Source organism: Caretta caretta, chromosome 4 (assembly GCF_965140235.1).
Source record: "Caretta caretta isolate rCarCar2 chromosome 4, rCarCar1.hap1, whole genome shotgun sequence".
Taxonomy (NCBI): domain Eukaryota; kingdom Metazoa; phylum Chordata; order Testudines; family Cheloniidae; genus Caretta; species Caretta caretta.
In genome coordinates, this window is record NC_134209.1 from 63,910,103 (window position 1) to 63,926,121 (window position 16,019).

The 16,019-nt window shown below is 41.7% G+C and overlaps 1 protein-coding gene across 3 annotated transcripts in view; it reads left to right on the forward strand.

Moving 5' to 3' along the window:
* USP38 (ubiquitin specific peptidase 38) overlaps window positions 1-6,945 on the forward strand; it is a 33,312-nt gene extending 26,367 nt beyond the window's left edge. The window contains exons 10-12 of one of the 3 annotated variants that reach the window (XR_012668096.1): window positions 2,642-3,214; window positions 4,004-4,108; window positions 6,519-6,945. Coding sequence is in view for 1 of the 3 variants with exons in the window: in XM_048847012.2 (XP_048702969.2) it covers window positions 2,642-2,803 (162 nt within the window). In the remaining 2 variants the exon portion in view is untranslated. Of the gene's footprint in view, window positions 1-2,641; window positions 3,717-4,003 lie in introns of those variants that run through there. The other 2 variants (XR_012668095.1, XM_048847012.2) reach the window with 2 other exon arrangements.
* Window positions 6,946-16,019: the final 9,074 nt, after the last annotated feature.

Consider the following 16,019-nt stretch of genomic DNA (forward strand, 5'->3'; position numbering starts at 1 on the left):
TTAGCTTCTGATTATCTGAAAGAGGAATGAAAGCAGTTATTTGTACTTAACTCTGTATGGGATGTTAATATGTTACTTGCTTTCCTATTTAAAATTAAGTTGAGTATGTTTCACTAAAATCTGATGGATTATTAAAATCTGGGAACAACTGCATTAATGAGACTTGTTTCTCTGTATTGTCTATCTCATATTGGAAGCAGGAGGAATATGTATTGATGACTTGCTCAACATAGAGCTCTATTCTCAAGTTGTAACATTGTTACATTTAGAATTTTGTGCCAATAGATTTTCTTCTTTCAGGCAAACACTTAAAATTGCTAAGACATAGTGAAGTGTTTTGTTGGAACATAAACCATACAGTTCTTTTGGAGGTATTTTTTAGCATTGGAGACACTAGAAAGCATTTATTTTTTTAAATAGATGTACTCTATCTAGAAGTGTTCAAATACTTTTGTGCCTCTATAGAAGGGTAATTTTATAGTATGTACATATATCTTACATATATTGTACCAAAGGTTTTTTAGCACATGCTGTAGTAACTAAGCTATGATCATGAATGGAACTAGGTTGCCCTGTTGTAGTTACTGCTAAACAATATCTCCCAAGATCACTGATGGGAGTCTTTCTTTTAACTCTTCTATACTCTTTATTGCAAATCGGTGCACTGTTCTGGGGTTCCAGTTTAGTATGAGAGTCCCCTATACACAATTCACTTCATGGTCCTGAAGGAGATCACTGTACCTCTGCTGCTGCCAGTAGTGTTTCCCAAGAAACACCACAGTTAAAAAAAAAACAAAAACACTTTGTTGATGATACGGAGCATTAGTGGTAAAGGCACAATCTTACTGTTACTGATGGCATAGGAATGGCAAACCGCTAATTTCTCTTCTTTTTATCCCCTCTCCCTCCACAGCCACAGAGGGAAGGGAGCAAAATACCAGCAATACAGTGTTATGGATGAGATTTTTAAAAGTCAGTCATTTATGGTTCTCATGACTGTAACTTACTTTGTACATGTACTAAAGGCTTTAAAGTAATGCGACACTTGGCATAGTGTTAACCTGCTTGCGCAAGCAGTTTAAATTAAGCAGATGTTTTGGGGTTTTTTGTGGGAGGGGGAAAAAAATTTGTCCCATCTGGACCAGTTTAACTACTAGCTATATTATATACCTGTCAAACTCAAATTCTATAGGAACTTCTGCAGTAGGACAACTTAACATATATTCATGCTTCTAGTTGACTGCCATAATGCTGTAATAAAAATCCTTAGTTATAAATCTATATAATGAACTTTCTAGTTTAAAGCTTTAAAACACAATAAATGTATTCAATTCAGAGAACATGACTAGCCTAGAAGTTTTGCAATCTAAATTAGAGTTTCACATTTACTTTTGAATGTTTGGATAGCTAATCTATAGTAAATTTACAGCTCATAATGAGAAACTCCAATTACATTTGAATTGTATTAAAACAAAGGCTCTAGCAACAGCATATTGGAACCATTCCTTTAGTATCTCTCAGTAACACTTGAGCTAGAAGTTATGTGGAATTTAATATTTCCTATGAACTTTGGATTGCATTCTTGTCCTTCTGTGACTGGAGACAGTTTACTGTTGTCACTCAGACATAGCCAGCATAAGCTCTGCCTATTCATATTAAGTGTCTGCCTTCAAATTCCAAAAGCAAAGTAAATCTGAATTAAGTAGGCCCTTCTGTCCGTGTTTAATGATGAGGGAGTGAGTTAAATAGCTTCAAATTTAAGGCTGCATTTTTTGGCCGTACGAGTAACTTAAATATGCACAAGCTATTTTTAGCATCACAGAAATTACACATACACTATCATATGAATGTTAGACAGGTGCTGTAACACAAGGGTTTTTTTAATCATTGGCTCTGTCCCATGCTCTTGCATTATAAGGGTCTAGGTGATGCGCAAAAGAAATTGTCTGAATTCCCTCAGCTTTAGCAAGATATGCTTAGTGGTCCCAGTAGCTGGGTAGAAGGAAGTTCCCTGGAACCTTTTTCTTTTTAGCAATGTCCATCCTTACTCTGATTCAGTATCTCAGCCTGCATGAGACTTGTAATATCCTATAACTGACAGAGCTACCACACAACAGCTCTTTAAGAAAAAGTTGGATAAACCATATTGAATGAATAGGCACTAATACATCATCCATGTTTTTTGCCTTTTGTGCCAGTGCAATTCCAATATCCTGCAACAGTTTAATGTCAGAGGTGTCAGTTGCAGCTTAAAAAAAAGGGGGTTTCATTCAGCTTTTGAACATGAGAGGTTCTGTGACAAGATAAGCTCTGTACCGTACTTCTAAACTCAAATCCTGGTGAGACTGTCTCTGTCTTCAGTCATGTTTGTTAGTTAGTTAGGGCCAGATTCTGATATCCTTGCTCATCTTCAGTAATGGTTCGCTTTCTGAAATAGACCCTGGATACTGTCCCACTGCAAGTTGAAAACAAAAAAGTAAAACAATTTAATAGAGAATCCATTGTATGGTTTGTAGTTTTCTTATTTTTCCTAGTTTGTGATGTACCTGGTTCTTACTGAAGTAGCGCTTAAAACAAGTTTAGATAAATGAAATAAGTTTCAATTTTGGAGTTTTTAACTGCCTGTATTCTTTAATTTCAGGAGCAAGAACTTAGTGCTCGAACACAAGCATTACAAGCAGCCTCGGCCTCATGCTCTTTTCGACCCAATGGATTTGATGACAATGATCCCCCAGGAAGCTGTGGACCCACAGGTGGCGGGGGTGGAGGAGGATTCAGTACTATTGGTAGACTAGTGTTTTGAGGAAGACCTAGAATACATTGGTTCCAAAACAGTTCCCCCGGCTGTTTAAGACTGTTAAACCACTGAACTGCTTCAAATATCATACCAAGCTTTTGTTTTTGAGACCTAATCCTTGTTCATAAAACAAATGTTAATTTTGTTTGTTTTGGTTTTATTTGAAATAAATAAGTACATCATGGAGAAAACTACCTCTTAAATCCTATTGTTTTAATAGCAAGATGTGCTTGGCTAAAAAAGAGAAGAGTGGGGAAGAAAAGATTTGTATGTAATCCCTAATGATGCTGCATAACATTTAATAAATGCAATTAAATCAGTTTGTACCATCTCAATCCACTGAATAAAGGAAGAGGAGAGAGTTCGTTCATATTCTTCTAAAAGAGAGATGGTTATTCAATAGTGGAATGCTTTCAGGTGGGCATAATTGCATACACATTTTTTCCTTCATAAGTCTGGAAATCTTAATGGTGGCAGAGAGGATGCACCTTTATAATGAAGGCAATAACTTAAATTTTAAAACATGACCTGCTACAGTACTTTCCAGGGTGGGAGTTATTCAGATTCATTATATTTGCATTTTGAGTACAAATGTAAAGAGTCATTTATACACGTTTGCTAAATCATTTTCAAGAAATGTGCATGGTCTCGTAGGAACAAAGTTTTTAACTGAACTAAATTTGTAGTATTTCTAATTGTTTTGGGGATTTCTAAATTATTTCAGGAAGTATATCTGCTCTGTATTTGAAAGGAGGAGGTTCTGTATGTGCCTTGCAGTACTGTAACTTAAATACAAAACTTTGAGGCTCTGGAAGAGTTAAAGAACAATGTTAGAAATTGTTTTGTGTTAATATTAGAAATTAATACATTTTTGGAAAGTTATTAGATTTTCCAGAAGTAAAATCTGATGGTTCTAAAACTCTCATGTTGTCCATTATTTACAGTTCAGTAGGGGCAGTTTTTGAACTTCTCTGGCCTACATTATTAAGAAGTTGATCATAAACACTGATTCATAGTTGTAAATTGTTTTGTCCAAAAAGCTGCTGAGTTGATTCTTACCAAGTGGGTTAAGGTGTCTCAGACTGCCTTGACTTCCCAGTATCCAGATTCTTTTCTTTTGTGATTGTCTAACAATAGGAACTTTATGCCTTGGAAGAGAATCACTAATAATGTTACTTATGGTTTGTCCCTCTTCGGCACTTCCAGCCTCTCCGAGGAACATCTGAAGACTTTCTTTATCCCAGTGACATACTGACTCCTTGGCTGTGCTGATCCGTGTGGTAATCCGTTTTACGGGCCATCTTCCAGAAGGTACCATTGTGATTATCTAGTCTGACCTTTTGGAGATTCTCTGTATTAAGTCTCCTAGCTCTCTGATAAAACGGATGCAGATTAAGATGTTTGAGAGAGACCAGCACCAACATTCTGTTGACAATCCGAGGCATCTTGTCCTGAACCTGGGGACCTAAAATGTTCTTGGAAACTTCTTGAAGGTTTCTGCCCCATTGTCTCACACCAATAAAAAAGTACCCTTTTTATTCCCCCTTTCGTTGTGTTGGTATCCAAAGGAAGATTTGGCTCAGGGGAAGTACCTCAATCTGTGCCTTGAGACAATGGGGCAGAATGATCAGTCCTCTTGTAGGTCATGCTAGCAATGTGCCTCTGGTTTCATTGCTCTGTTTAAAGAGAACTTGATAGGAGGGTTTTAGTTTTAATACTGAAATCTGTTGCAGTTCAGGAATCTTTTTTTAAATGAAGACCGCTGTGTCTTGGTGTCTTAGGCCCAGATCCTAAAGGTGTTTAGTCTCCCATTTTGCATTGAACTCAGTGGAAGTTAGGAGCCTAAAATACCTTTGTGGATCTGGGGCTTAATCTCTACCCCTGGTTATACTTATACGTGACATCCTTTAAAATTATGCATAGATTAGTGGCGCACATACCTCTAAGATTGCTAGAGAGCATACACAGAATAATCCAAATTCAGGTGCACAGTGTAGAAAGTGCTGTAGGATCAATTTAAGTAATATCTGCATAATTAATTAGTTTGATATTAATAACAAATAAGTTGATATAATGTGAGAATATAAACAAGTACCAAACTTCTGCCAGAGAAATATAAATTTGAGTGTACAGTGAAGAGGAGCATAGCGGTAAAGCAGTTGCACAATTGAATCAAGGGTCCGTTTGTCTTTTAAAATATACACTTTACCTAGAAGTGTAAGTTCCAGTTTATTTACACCATCTGTAAAATGAGGATAGTCATACTAACCTTTGTAAAGTGCTTGGACAGCTCCTGCTACAAAGCACTATGTAAGAACTAGGGTATTTATTATTTATTTATTTTGTTGTTTAGTTAACGTTTCTTTATATTTTGCTTGGTTTTAATAAAATGCTCCTTTGAAAGCGCCAGGTCCTTGAAATGTGCACCTTTCAGGTGTTTATGTGAACAACAGCAAAGACTTGAAATAAATACTAAAAGCAGCAAATGTGGATCAGGAAAACTTCTTTGCTAATTTTTTTTTAAATGACTAGTGCTCATGAAAGTCAGACCAACCTATCTTGATCCTTGAAAAGTGGAAGTAGATGCCATTTAAGCTTCCTAACAATTTTTTGACAACTTATAATATCTTGGCTTGTTTGCAGTACCTCTGCTATTTCCATCCTAGGCCTCTGCATCAGGTTCTCAGTCATAGAGACTTGAGATGCTTCATGGAGCACAAAGCATGTGATGCCTTCTGCAGTCTCAAGAATGCACCTTATTAGTGATAGGCCCTGGACGTCTATGTGGCACAAGGAGTCCTCCTATCACTCGTAGGCTGCGTCCCTAGGCTTCAACACCTCTGTTTTCTCACTATGGCTTATTTAGCAGGGCTAGTTTGGTTTGGCTCCCTTGCAAGAACCTTCTCTTTTGGGGGATTTCTCTTTTGGAGCCAGGTCTTTCCCATTCAATATCTCTGTAGTTCTGTTGAGGATCCTTGGTATTCTCTCCGGAGGTGTCTTACATCTGTCAGTGTTTAGTGTCCTTTTTGTAAACCCGTAAACTCCTTTCACTTAACTCCATGCAGTTATACAGAATAATATCAAGCAGGTAAACAGAGATAATATTAATAGAAATACAGAAAAAGTCCACACTCTCCAAAGGATGTGAACAAATTAGAATGATCAAACAAAATAATTTCACTTGTGATCTGGTTGAGGTTTGGCAATAGGTTTTCTAAAGATTAAATGACTAGTTCACTTTGCCACTGACACATCTCAAAAACTTAATCTAGTTACCTTCAGAAAATGGGTTAAAAGAAACTACACCCACCTTTATGTCTCCTTGGCAATTTTTCTTTGTTTTACGGTTGCATTCATCTGGTGAATATTTTTAGATGGCTTTTTTCTCTCCCATTGGTGTGTGGAAAAACCTACACAAACAGGAAATTGACTGACTGCCTGTGGGATTGGCTGATTACATGTAATGCGGTCTAATGCACAAAGTAAACAAAAAGAGCAATGTTTTGTTTCTCTGGATGAGTTTATAGTGATCTTGGATAACTCAAAACACTTTAGGTAGAAAAAAAAACTGAAGATGTTATTTTTAAAGTGGCTGTTTAAAAATATTTTTGGAAGGGTCAGTTGTGTTCTTCTGTTCTGTAAAAATATAAATCTTGACTTTCTAAAAATTTATGGCTGTATATGGCTGCTCTACAATATCTGTTTTGTCCGTTTTTGAAAGGCTTACACATTGTTGTTTACTTACTCTGAATTGGATGCCTACACCTTGGAGTTTTAAACAACGTAACAGAAATGGGAATGGATCTGGTTAAGTATAAAATGAAGTTACACCTCACGTCGAATAAGACTCAGTTACTTATCCCCGATTACCTTTTGTGAACCCAGGTGGAGATTCATTTTTAAAAAACTACTTAAGACCAACATTTCAAGTTAACATCTAAGTACGTGGGACTAAAACGCCTTATCTTTAAAACTAAAGACTACAGCGTAGAACTGCCTTTTAAGAGCGAAGTATCTAACTTTGTCAAAATGAGTGAAATGATGGTAATATTACTGTCTGCTACACTATTCTAGACCTGCCGTGTAGAGCAGTATACATATAGTACTTTGACTTCTTCCTTCCATGAATAAACATTCAGAAGTCTGCACAGCTCTGTTCCTGTGCTTTTTTTTCCATGTTTATTAAAGTCAACCTTATCGAAAAGATACAAAACTTTGGACATTTCTCCTGAGGCCTGCAACCTATTTGATTCAGTGCAGTATGCACAGTTGTACTAAGTCTTCAAGATTATCCTTCCCATTTAAAAAAAAAAAAAAATTCATTTTTTAACGCAGAACGCAGTTAGTCTTTGTTAATGGATTGTGTCGCTATCACCTTGACTTATTTTTTCTATGCATCTAATCCTGTGTATTTCTCACCAAGGGAGTATAATACTGGACTGTTACGTATATCACCTGACTAATAAATAGTGGTACTGGATACTGAGTTGATTCTTACTATAAGATGAGGGAGTGGGTGCTTGGAATAGGTAACTGAAGAAAGCCAAGTCACTTATCTCTTCTGGCTTGCTCTTCTTTCCCCCTCTCTTGCACAGGCTACTCCATAAAATTAAACAGGAATCTCATTTGAACAGTTACTTCTGTTTCAGTTTCAGGGATGAGCCATTTTATTGTGTCTGCACCCATTAAACAACTCCTTCACATTGGCAGAATCCCGTTTTCTGCAGTAATAAGACTTCATTTAGCATTCTTTGCTACTCTCCCCCTTTGGCACAGGAGTCTCTTGTTTTAAAGGTTCATTATGATTTGGATTCTCCTCATGTCTCCTTGCTTCCCCAGAGCAGAGCATACTAAATATATAGATTTAAGAGCATACAACGATGATACACTGAAAATAGTAGGTACTAAAGAGCTCTTTAGTGGAGCAGGGTGAAGCAAAAATCAATGGCTGGAAGCAGAAGGTAAACAAGTTCAAATGAGGCACACATTTTTAAGCATGAGGGTGATAAACTAAGGGTAGCAGTGTATTCTCCATCTCTTGACATCTTCAAACCAAGAGTGGTTACCTTTCAGGAAGATAAACCTTAACGAAACAAGTTATTGGGCTCAGTACATTTAATGATCTGTGATATATAGGAGATCAGATTAGATGACCTAATGAACCAATGAGATGATTCTGATCCTGTTTGTAAGGAAACCTTGAGAGCTACAAAGTACACAAACTTGAAACAGTCCTGCTCCAGCAAAATTGTTATAGTAATGTCAGTTTGACTTGGCCCTTGAGCACATGCACAGGCTCAGACTGTGGTCTCCTGCGTGCCATCTGGAATCTGTGCAGCATAGTGTCAGCTTGTGTGGTTTAAATATTTTTCAACAGCAGTTTCCTTGGGGCTTGAGTGGAAGATGTGGTGGTCTGTGGGGCAACAAGAAATGAAAAATGAAGAACAGCAGGAAGGAAGGAAGGGGAGAGTGAAGGAGATGATAAAGGAAACCTACAGCTGGGAGCAAGGAAAAATTTTTGAGAGAAAATACCAGCTTCTCTCCTAACTAAAGCAGGTTACGCTGGGGTTTCTAGACAAACTTAGGCTACGTCTACACTGTGAACTAAGGGATATGATTCCCAGCTCACATAGACCTACTTGGTCTAGCTGTCATTGTAGTAGGATAGCCATGGTAGCATGGCTGAGGCAAGTGGTAGTGTGGGCTAGCTGCCCTCAGTACAAAATCCACCTGAAATCAAGGGGTATGAACTTAGCACAGCTAGTGTGTACTGCTGCTTGCCACTGTCTACGCAAGATGGGCATTGCTCCCCCATCTTAGAGCCTGTGGGAACAGAACATCACAATTTCCTATTTACATCCCAGTCCTGAACAAAAGTAATGTGATCTAGTCCATTCTTAAGAACTAGCTGGAAAAGCACTGAAGTAGGCATGTCCAAAGTACAACCTGCAGCTGCCTCTTGAGCCCTGCTGCAGCTCATGAAGAGGATATGTCCTGACCTGCATGTCTCCATCTTGATCAGAGCAGGCTTTCTTAGTGGCAAGAGCATGCACTAGCCTGCCCATAGGCAAAACCGCTCTGCCCAAGGAGTAGTGCATGTTGAGGCACCGTGCTGCTTGCGCACCACTGCACTGTACGAAAGATTATCCTGTTGGGCAGTGTCACTTTGATTAGACCTCTTGGTGATAGCACTATTCACTTTTTTACAGCTCATTTTCCCCAAATGCATTGTATATTAGCTGGTTTGATAATGTCAAGAAAAATGTCAGTCTGATTTGTATTATGGCAGATTGCAGCACCCTACTGTTCTGTGGCAAGAGCTGATTTAATATCCCACTTCTTTAAAAGCCCCACTGTGCGTCCTCATTTCACTGATTCCCTGCACACACAAAAAACCCAACTGTTCTTGCTCAAGAAACCAGTATGGTGGCTAGAAATTAATATTCAAGGTTGGATTTTCCAAAAGAATGATACATTCTTTTCAATTTTTTATTAATAGCTTCTATTTGGTACAGTGGCTTAGACAAGAGATTCTTGTAAGTCCTGTTTTATAATGTACTGATGGATTCAATGTGCATTCTTATAAGTAAGCGCTAAGCATTACATACACAAAATACTTTTATCCTATTCCTGATAGAAAAATAAAGAACAGTGCAAGAAGCAGTCAATTAATGAATTACAGAAATGTTGAAAGGCACAAGTAGGTAGAGGTCAGAATTTTTCCTTTGTTCCTGGTTCAATAGTTACTTCCAAGACTATTTTTAAAGGAATGTTATGTTAAATAATTTGAGCTGTGAACAAGTTATTCTAGAAAAGCAAGAGGGAACTGGGAGTGGTGTATTCGGTACCATGTTCAAGGCATTCAGCCATTCAGATAAAGGAGTTCAAGGATAGATGTTCAGATAGAGGAAAGTACTGACAGTTTTTCCTCAGCTGTTTTTTTTCATCCAGTTTTAAAAGTATATATGTGGTGATGTTCTCAAAGCTCTCGTTGTGCATTAGCACATCTAAATTTACAGAAAATAAATAGCAGCTTCAAACTAAATAACCTACAGGTCTATTGAATCAAAATGATGTTGCATTAGCTGTATTATCTTGCTGCATCTTACCTATGGCACAGTGAATAATAGAATAACTGTATTTAAAAGCAGTTTTGGTGTTTCTTAATTTAAATGCTTTCCCTGTTTATGTTGGCAACTTTACTGTACATTTCTTTTCATGGGGGGGGAAAAACGCATATAAATCTTAAAACTACATTTTGTGAAAATATAAATAACATCCTTGGTGTGAGAAACAATTCCTTGCATCTACAGCTGTACGCACAAAAAATAATGTTCTCGAGATTTCATGAAATTGCTACAGAAAAAAATTATCACCAGTGAAAATGCAGCAGTCCAAATGAAAATGGAACTAAACCAGTGTAAATATTATGCACAGGAACATTCTGGCCTCCTATAAATAATGAGGTTCTCAAAGTCTCCAGCTTCCTTTTTACAGACCAATCTGGATTGTTCAGTAAACTGGCCGCAAGCAAACAAATATGCATTTAGTATGGCTAAATGTAAATGTATAGTTGCAGGATGGGGGAATACTATCCTAGGAAGCAGTGACTCTGAAAAAGATTTTGGGGGTGACAGTGGATAATCAGATGAACGTGGGCTCCCAGTGCAATGCTGCTGCCAAAATGGCTAATGCAATCCTTGGATGCATACATGGGAATCTCAAGTAGGAGTAGAAAGGATATTTTACATCTGCGTTTGGCACTGGCTGAAATACTGTGTCCAGTTCGGGTGTCTTGTTCATTCAAGTGGGTTGTTGATAAACTGGAGAGGGTTCAAAGAGCCACGAGATAGTTAAAAGATTAGAAAACATGCCTTAGGATATGTCTTCACTAGCAATGTTAAAGCGCTGCCACTCAATGTTAAAGCGCTCTCTCCCAGTGCTATAAAAACTGCACCTCCACAAGGGGAATAGCTACCAGCGCTGGGAGTGCGGCTACACTGGCGCTTTTCAGCGCTGCAACTTGCGGTGCTCAGGGGTGTTTTTCTCACACCCCTGAGCAAGAAAGTTGAAGTTCTGTAAAGTGCCAGTGTAGACAAGGCCTTAGTGATAGACTCAAAGAGCTCGATCTGTTTAGCTTAACAAAGAGAAGGTTAAGTGGTGACTTGATTACAGTCTATAAGAACCTACCTGGGGAAAAAATGGGCTCTTCAGTCTAGCAGACAAAGGCATAATATGATCCAATGGCTGGAAGCTGAAGCTAGACAAATTCAGACTGAAAATAAGGCATACTTTTTTAACAATGCAAGTAATTAACCATTGGAGCAACTTGCCAAGAGTTACGGTGAATTCTTCATCACCGACAATTTTTTAACTCAAGATTGGATGTTTTTATTTCTGTCCAAGTCGCCTTTAATTTCAAGTTGACTGCAGGAAACCTATTAGAGAAACAAGCATGTAGGAAATTCAAACAATTAACAGATCTTGAACTGTCAACCGTTAATATGTTATAAATTGCTTTTGAGTGAAGGAGTACATGATAGAAAAAGGAAGTGGCGAACCTCCAATTACAAATAGGGATTATGAAGCGTAACCTCTTACTGCAGTCTACTAATGTCTCCTTCTGGCATTGGTAACAATCATTGGAACAATTTACCAAGGGTTATGGTGGATTCTTCATCACTAACAATTTTTAAATCAAGACTGGATGCTCTAGGAGTTATTTTGGGGAGGTTCGATGGTATGTGGTATATAGGAGGTCACACTAGATTATCACAATGGACCTTTCTGGCCTTTGAATCTCTGAACAGATAGCTGCCTTTAGGTGGCCCTGCATTAACAGTTTGGTACTGTGTATTTGAATAATCTATGGAGGCTCGACAGCCCCGATCCAAAATCCAGTCACATAAATGGAAAGACTCATGTGATATGAATGGGAGCTGGAGGCGCCACTTTCTATATACTCCAGTCTACAACGAGCTGTGTCTCCAGCTGTGTACCACGGTATCAGCCCCGCTGGAGAAGAGGGCGGGGGAGGGGGGAACTGGGAGTTCTGCTCCTTTCCCTGCTGGGAGAGGCAGCAGCCGGGAAAGGAGCAGAATGCCAGCAGCTCCTCTGGTGCCTGTACCTACCACCCGCCCCCGCCTCACCCCCTCCGAGCCCTGTCTCCAGCCCAGCAGCAGCAGGACAGAGCCCCCGCCCTCCTCCTCAGGTAACATGGGATGGATGTGGGGATGGGATGGGGAGAGCGTGGGGGCCTCAGGCTGGGGCGGTGAGGAGTCACATGGAGGGTCACATGGGAAGTTCACATGCCCCCCTTAGCTGGTGCTCCCCCTCCCCCTCCACTGGTAAGACATGGATTTTACTTGCACCACTGACTGTATAATATATCTTGAGACCTCCACCTCACGCTAAGTGTTGACAAGCCAGCAGCTCCCATTGGCTTCAGTAGAAGCTGCTGGATAGTCATCTCATTGCACAATCTCAAAGCTGACAGAGTTGTTGTATCAGTGGGATCATGAGCAGAGCAGCCACACAAAATTCAGCGGGGAAAAGGGCTCTGCAGTAGTCAAGAATGAAAACCATCTGAATGGCTTCACCAGGCACAGTTGGGTGCCTCTACCATAGTTGCAGCTGGGACTGAGGAGGAGAACAGAAAGATCTGCTGGGAAAGTCATCAGGGTGGATCTGGGGAATTGGAGCTGGATGCACAGGGCACAAATGAGCAGGAAAGTTGCAGCAGGTGCAGCTGTAAAGAGAGCAATGGTAACGGAATGGTGAGCAGGAGACCTGCCAGGGAAATGAGAGCCGTGCTTTGGAGCGAGGGGCTACAAGAACCCGCAAGGTAACCTTGTGTGAGCACTTCAACTTGAGCGTATGAAAGTCTGGGAAGAGCAGGCAGCGCATGAGAGGCAGCATGCAACGAGGTAGTCTGGCTCTTGAAGGAAGGAAGGGAGGTTGGGGCCAGCCCACTCTGTTCCATGATTTGGCTTCTTAAAGAAACAGATGTTTGAGAGCACCAGACAAGCTGGTGAATGGTAATCAGGGAGCTCCCTTCTGAGCAGGGTAAAAACCCAGCTGTGAGATGAGTCTGGGGAGAGATGGTAGCTAGCTTGGAAAGGAGAATGTTTGTTTGTGTGAGAAGGAGGCTGGGGGGGGGGGCGCCCTGAATCAAAGGGCAGGTGAGAAGAGAGGCTATGTGAAGCAGGCCTGGAACCTGGCGACTTGTAGGCTGTGGAAGCTGGCCTTAACCACTGCATGGCCTCAGAAGGGAGGAATGTGGAGTTTCTTAACCTGCTCAAAGGATTTGGGGCTGAGGGAATCAAGGGAAGCTGTGTATTTATCAATACTTAGTAAATTGGCCCCCAGTAAGAAGGAATGTTATGTTAAATTATTTGGGCTGTGAACAAGTTATTCTGGAAAAGCAAGAGGGAACTGGGAGTGGTGCATTAAGTACCATGTTGTGCCATGAGGGGGCGTGATCCAGAGACAACACACTGTCCACAGTGTCAATGTAAAATGAAGATGGAAAGTCTGCAACAGCAACGGCTGGATGGGTTGGTAGGTTACAACTGAAATGCCTTCTCCCCTAGTGCTCTATAAACATAGATGCAGTGTAAGGGGACTGTTGTCCCGTTACCCAAACTCAGTGGAGGTGTTTTGGTTGGCTAGCTCCCTATACCAAAAGAAAGGGGAAGGGTTGATGGGAAATCAGGACCCTGAGACTGACAGCCCCCAGGAACAATGGGGAGAGGTCAATGCTCCAAGTCAGCCTGATTGATGGGGGGCAGGCTAATTAGAGAGTCAGGAGGCCGGGGGGTGGGGGGGGGCTGTCCTCCCTGTGAGCTGGAATTGCTTAGGTTGGACAGAGTGGGGCCGAGCTAAGGAGAGAGCAGGGTCCCAAGCTGAGCTGGGGAGCAGAGGTGTACCAGATCCAGAGGGGCTAGAAAAGCAGTCCTGGGAGCAGAGTCACAGAAGCAGCCCACAGAGCAGACCTGTCCTGGGAGGAGAGTTGCAGCAACCAGAGCCAGAGGGGCCAGAGAAGAAGCCCAGGGAGCTGGAGGCAGAGCAGCAGCTGTGATGAGGCAGAGTGGAGCTGGAGCAGTCCGAAGCCGGGTGTGGTGAACAGCTGGGGAGAGCGAGGGGGACGCTGGGCAGTGGGCCCAGCGCAGGGAGACGCCCCCAGCCAAGAGGCCCTGCAGGCCAGATTTGGAGGGGGATCTTAACTCCGAGGCGGGGGTGACGCTGGGAAGAAGGGTCCTGCCATCTAGAGCCTGAGGGCATGTGGCCACCATCAGAGCAAGTATCTGACGCGCAGCATCCCTGCAGGACAGCCAGAGTCTGAGAAGGGGTCTGGGACGTGTGAGGATCAGACTAAACTTCCCTGACATTCCAGAGATGCTGGCTGTGATGTCCCTGTACCACAGAGCGGGGTGACGTGTTTTCCTTTTAACCTTGCCCATTTTTTTTCTTATTTTTTTTAAATTGATTGCTGTTTAATAAATTGTATTTGCTTTGAACTGTATGTAATGATCAGTGGGTCAGGGAAGCATCCAGGGCAGGGAGAGCACTCTGGAGTGGGGACACTCTAGCCCCTGCCCTAAGTGACCACAGCAGGGTTGGGGGTTGAGCCCCCCAGGAATCCTGGGCCCGATCTTGTCGGGGTTACGAGGACTCTGCCACACAGAAGAGTAGAAGGGGAGCCCTTGAGGTCAGGGAGGCCTCTGGGTAAAGGAAATGGGAGCGAGGACTCAGATCCTTTTGCTAGCCCACTTCACCAGGGTAGTGTATAAGACAGGAAAGTTCCCCACAATAGCAGGACCATTTCCCTCCTTACACAGTTAGTGGGAAGACAGGGAATGTCTTCCCCCAGCCAACTTTCAACCTGGGGGTGCTGTTCCCTCCCCCAGCTTGGAAGGGAGGCAGACAATAGTGTTGAGAAGAGAGCCTGGGTTTTCTTGGAGCTGAACTGATCAGCACATGCTTTCTCTTCCTGCCCCGATGAACTGTTTAGATAATAAACTTGAAGTGCAGGAGTCAGAGACTAATGTAGTCTCCTGTCAGCAGGGGTATCTGTGACTTTCTGGTGGGGAGGCAGGAGATCTGTGGGGTTAGCTCACATTCACCTTGCATAGTTCCTCCCATCCCAGCTTTAAGGGTTTGCTGAGCTGGAAGGACCTGGGTGGGACATGAGGAAACAATAGTGGCTGAGGCAGCGGCATCTTTTCCTCCCTCCCCCTCCTTCACACACTTAGGGGTCAGCAATGCGGGAGGAGGGCATGAGGTCAGTATGAAGGGGAATTGGGGAAGGGGAAGAGAAACTGGCAGGACTTCACAGAGAAGGAAGCAAGACTGGGAGCTCGGACTGAGAGGAAATGGGGTTGGAGAGGGTGTGTGTAGGAGACGGTACTGCAAGAGTTTGGGGGGGGGGGAGAGAAGGGAAAGTGAGTCTGGTAAGACTTTCATGTGGAGAGAAGCCTGAAGGGCAAAGAGGAAAGATGTGGGGGTTAACAGCAAGGGGAGGGCTGCTGCAGCGCAGGAAGAGAGCTCCTTGGACTGTAGCATAGGGAGAAAGGCAGGAGACGATCTGAGTGAGTGAGTGCTGGTGATCTTGGTATTTTTAAAACATTTTTGTGGTTGCAGTGGAATATCTCTGGCCTTCCCAGAATGACTCCACAGATTTATGGAGTGGGACACTTTGACTCTGGGGGTGTCTGCTATGCTCTTCTTAAGTATGTGTGTGGTGGGGTTTGCAAAGCTTAACTTTTTTGACTAAAGAATAGGATATTTAAACTAAAATATCACCAAACTAAAAGGTTTTGTATGCTTAAAAACCCCCTCAATAATTGGTCAAGCTAAACGAGGCACAACCTGTTTGTGCTCCTATTATCGTTGGGGCTAACCTAACTCCTTCCCTCCCTAAATTACATAAACCTGTGTGTGGGAGCACTGAATTTAGGCAAGTGTGTGTGTGGACCAAAGTAAACCTTAGCTCTGATTAGTATAACTTGCTTGTTTAAACAGCTAGCTAACTTCTAATGAGGTTCACTTCTCTTTTGTGTGTGTGTGTGGCTTTCCTTTTTTCAGATGGTGAAATGTTTTTGGGGGAAAACACTGTATTCACAATCAAAGCAATTAAAGACTAATAGACATTTTAATTAAAAAACAAATCATGACAGGATTTCAACTTTGAATTATAAAGCAGCACACACTTGATGCAAGT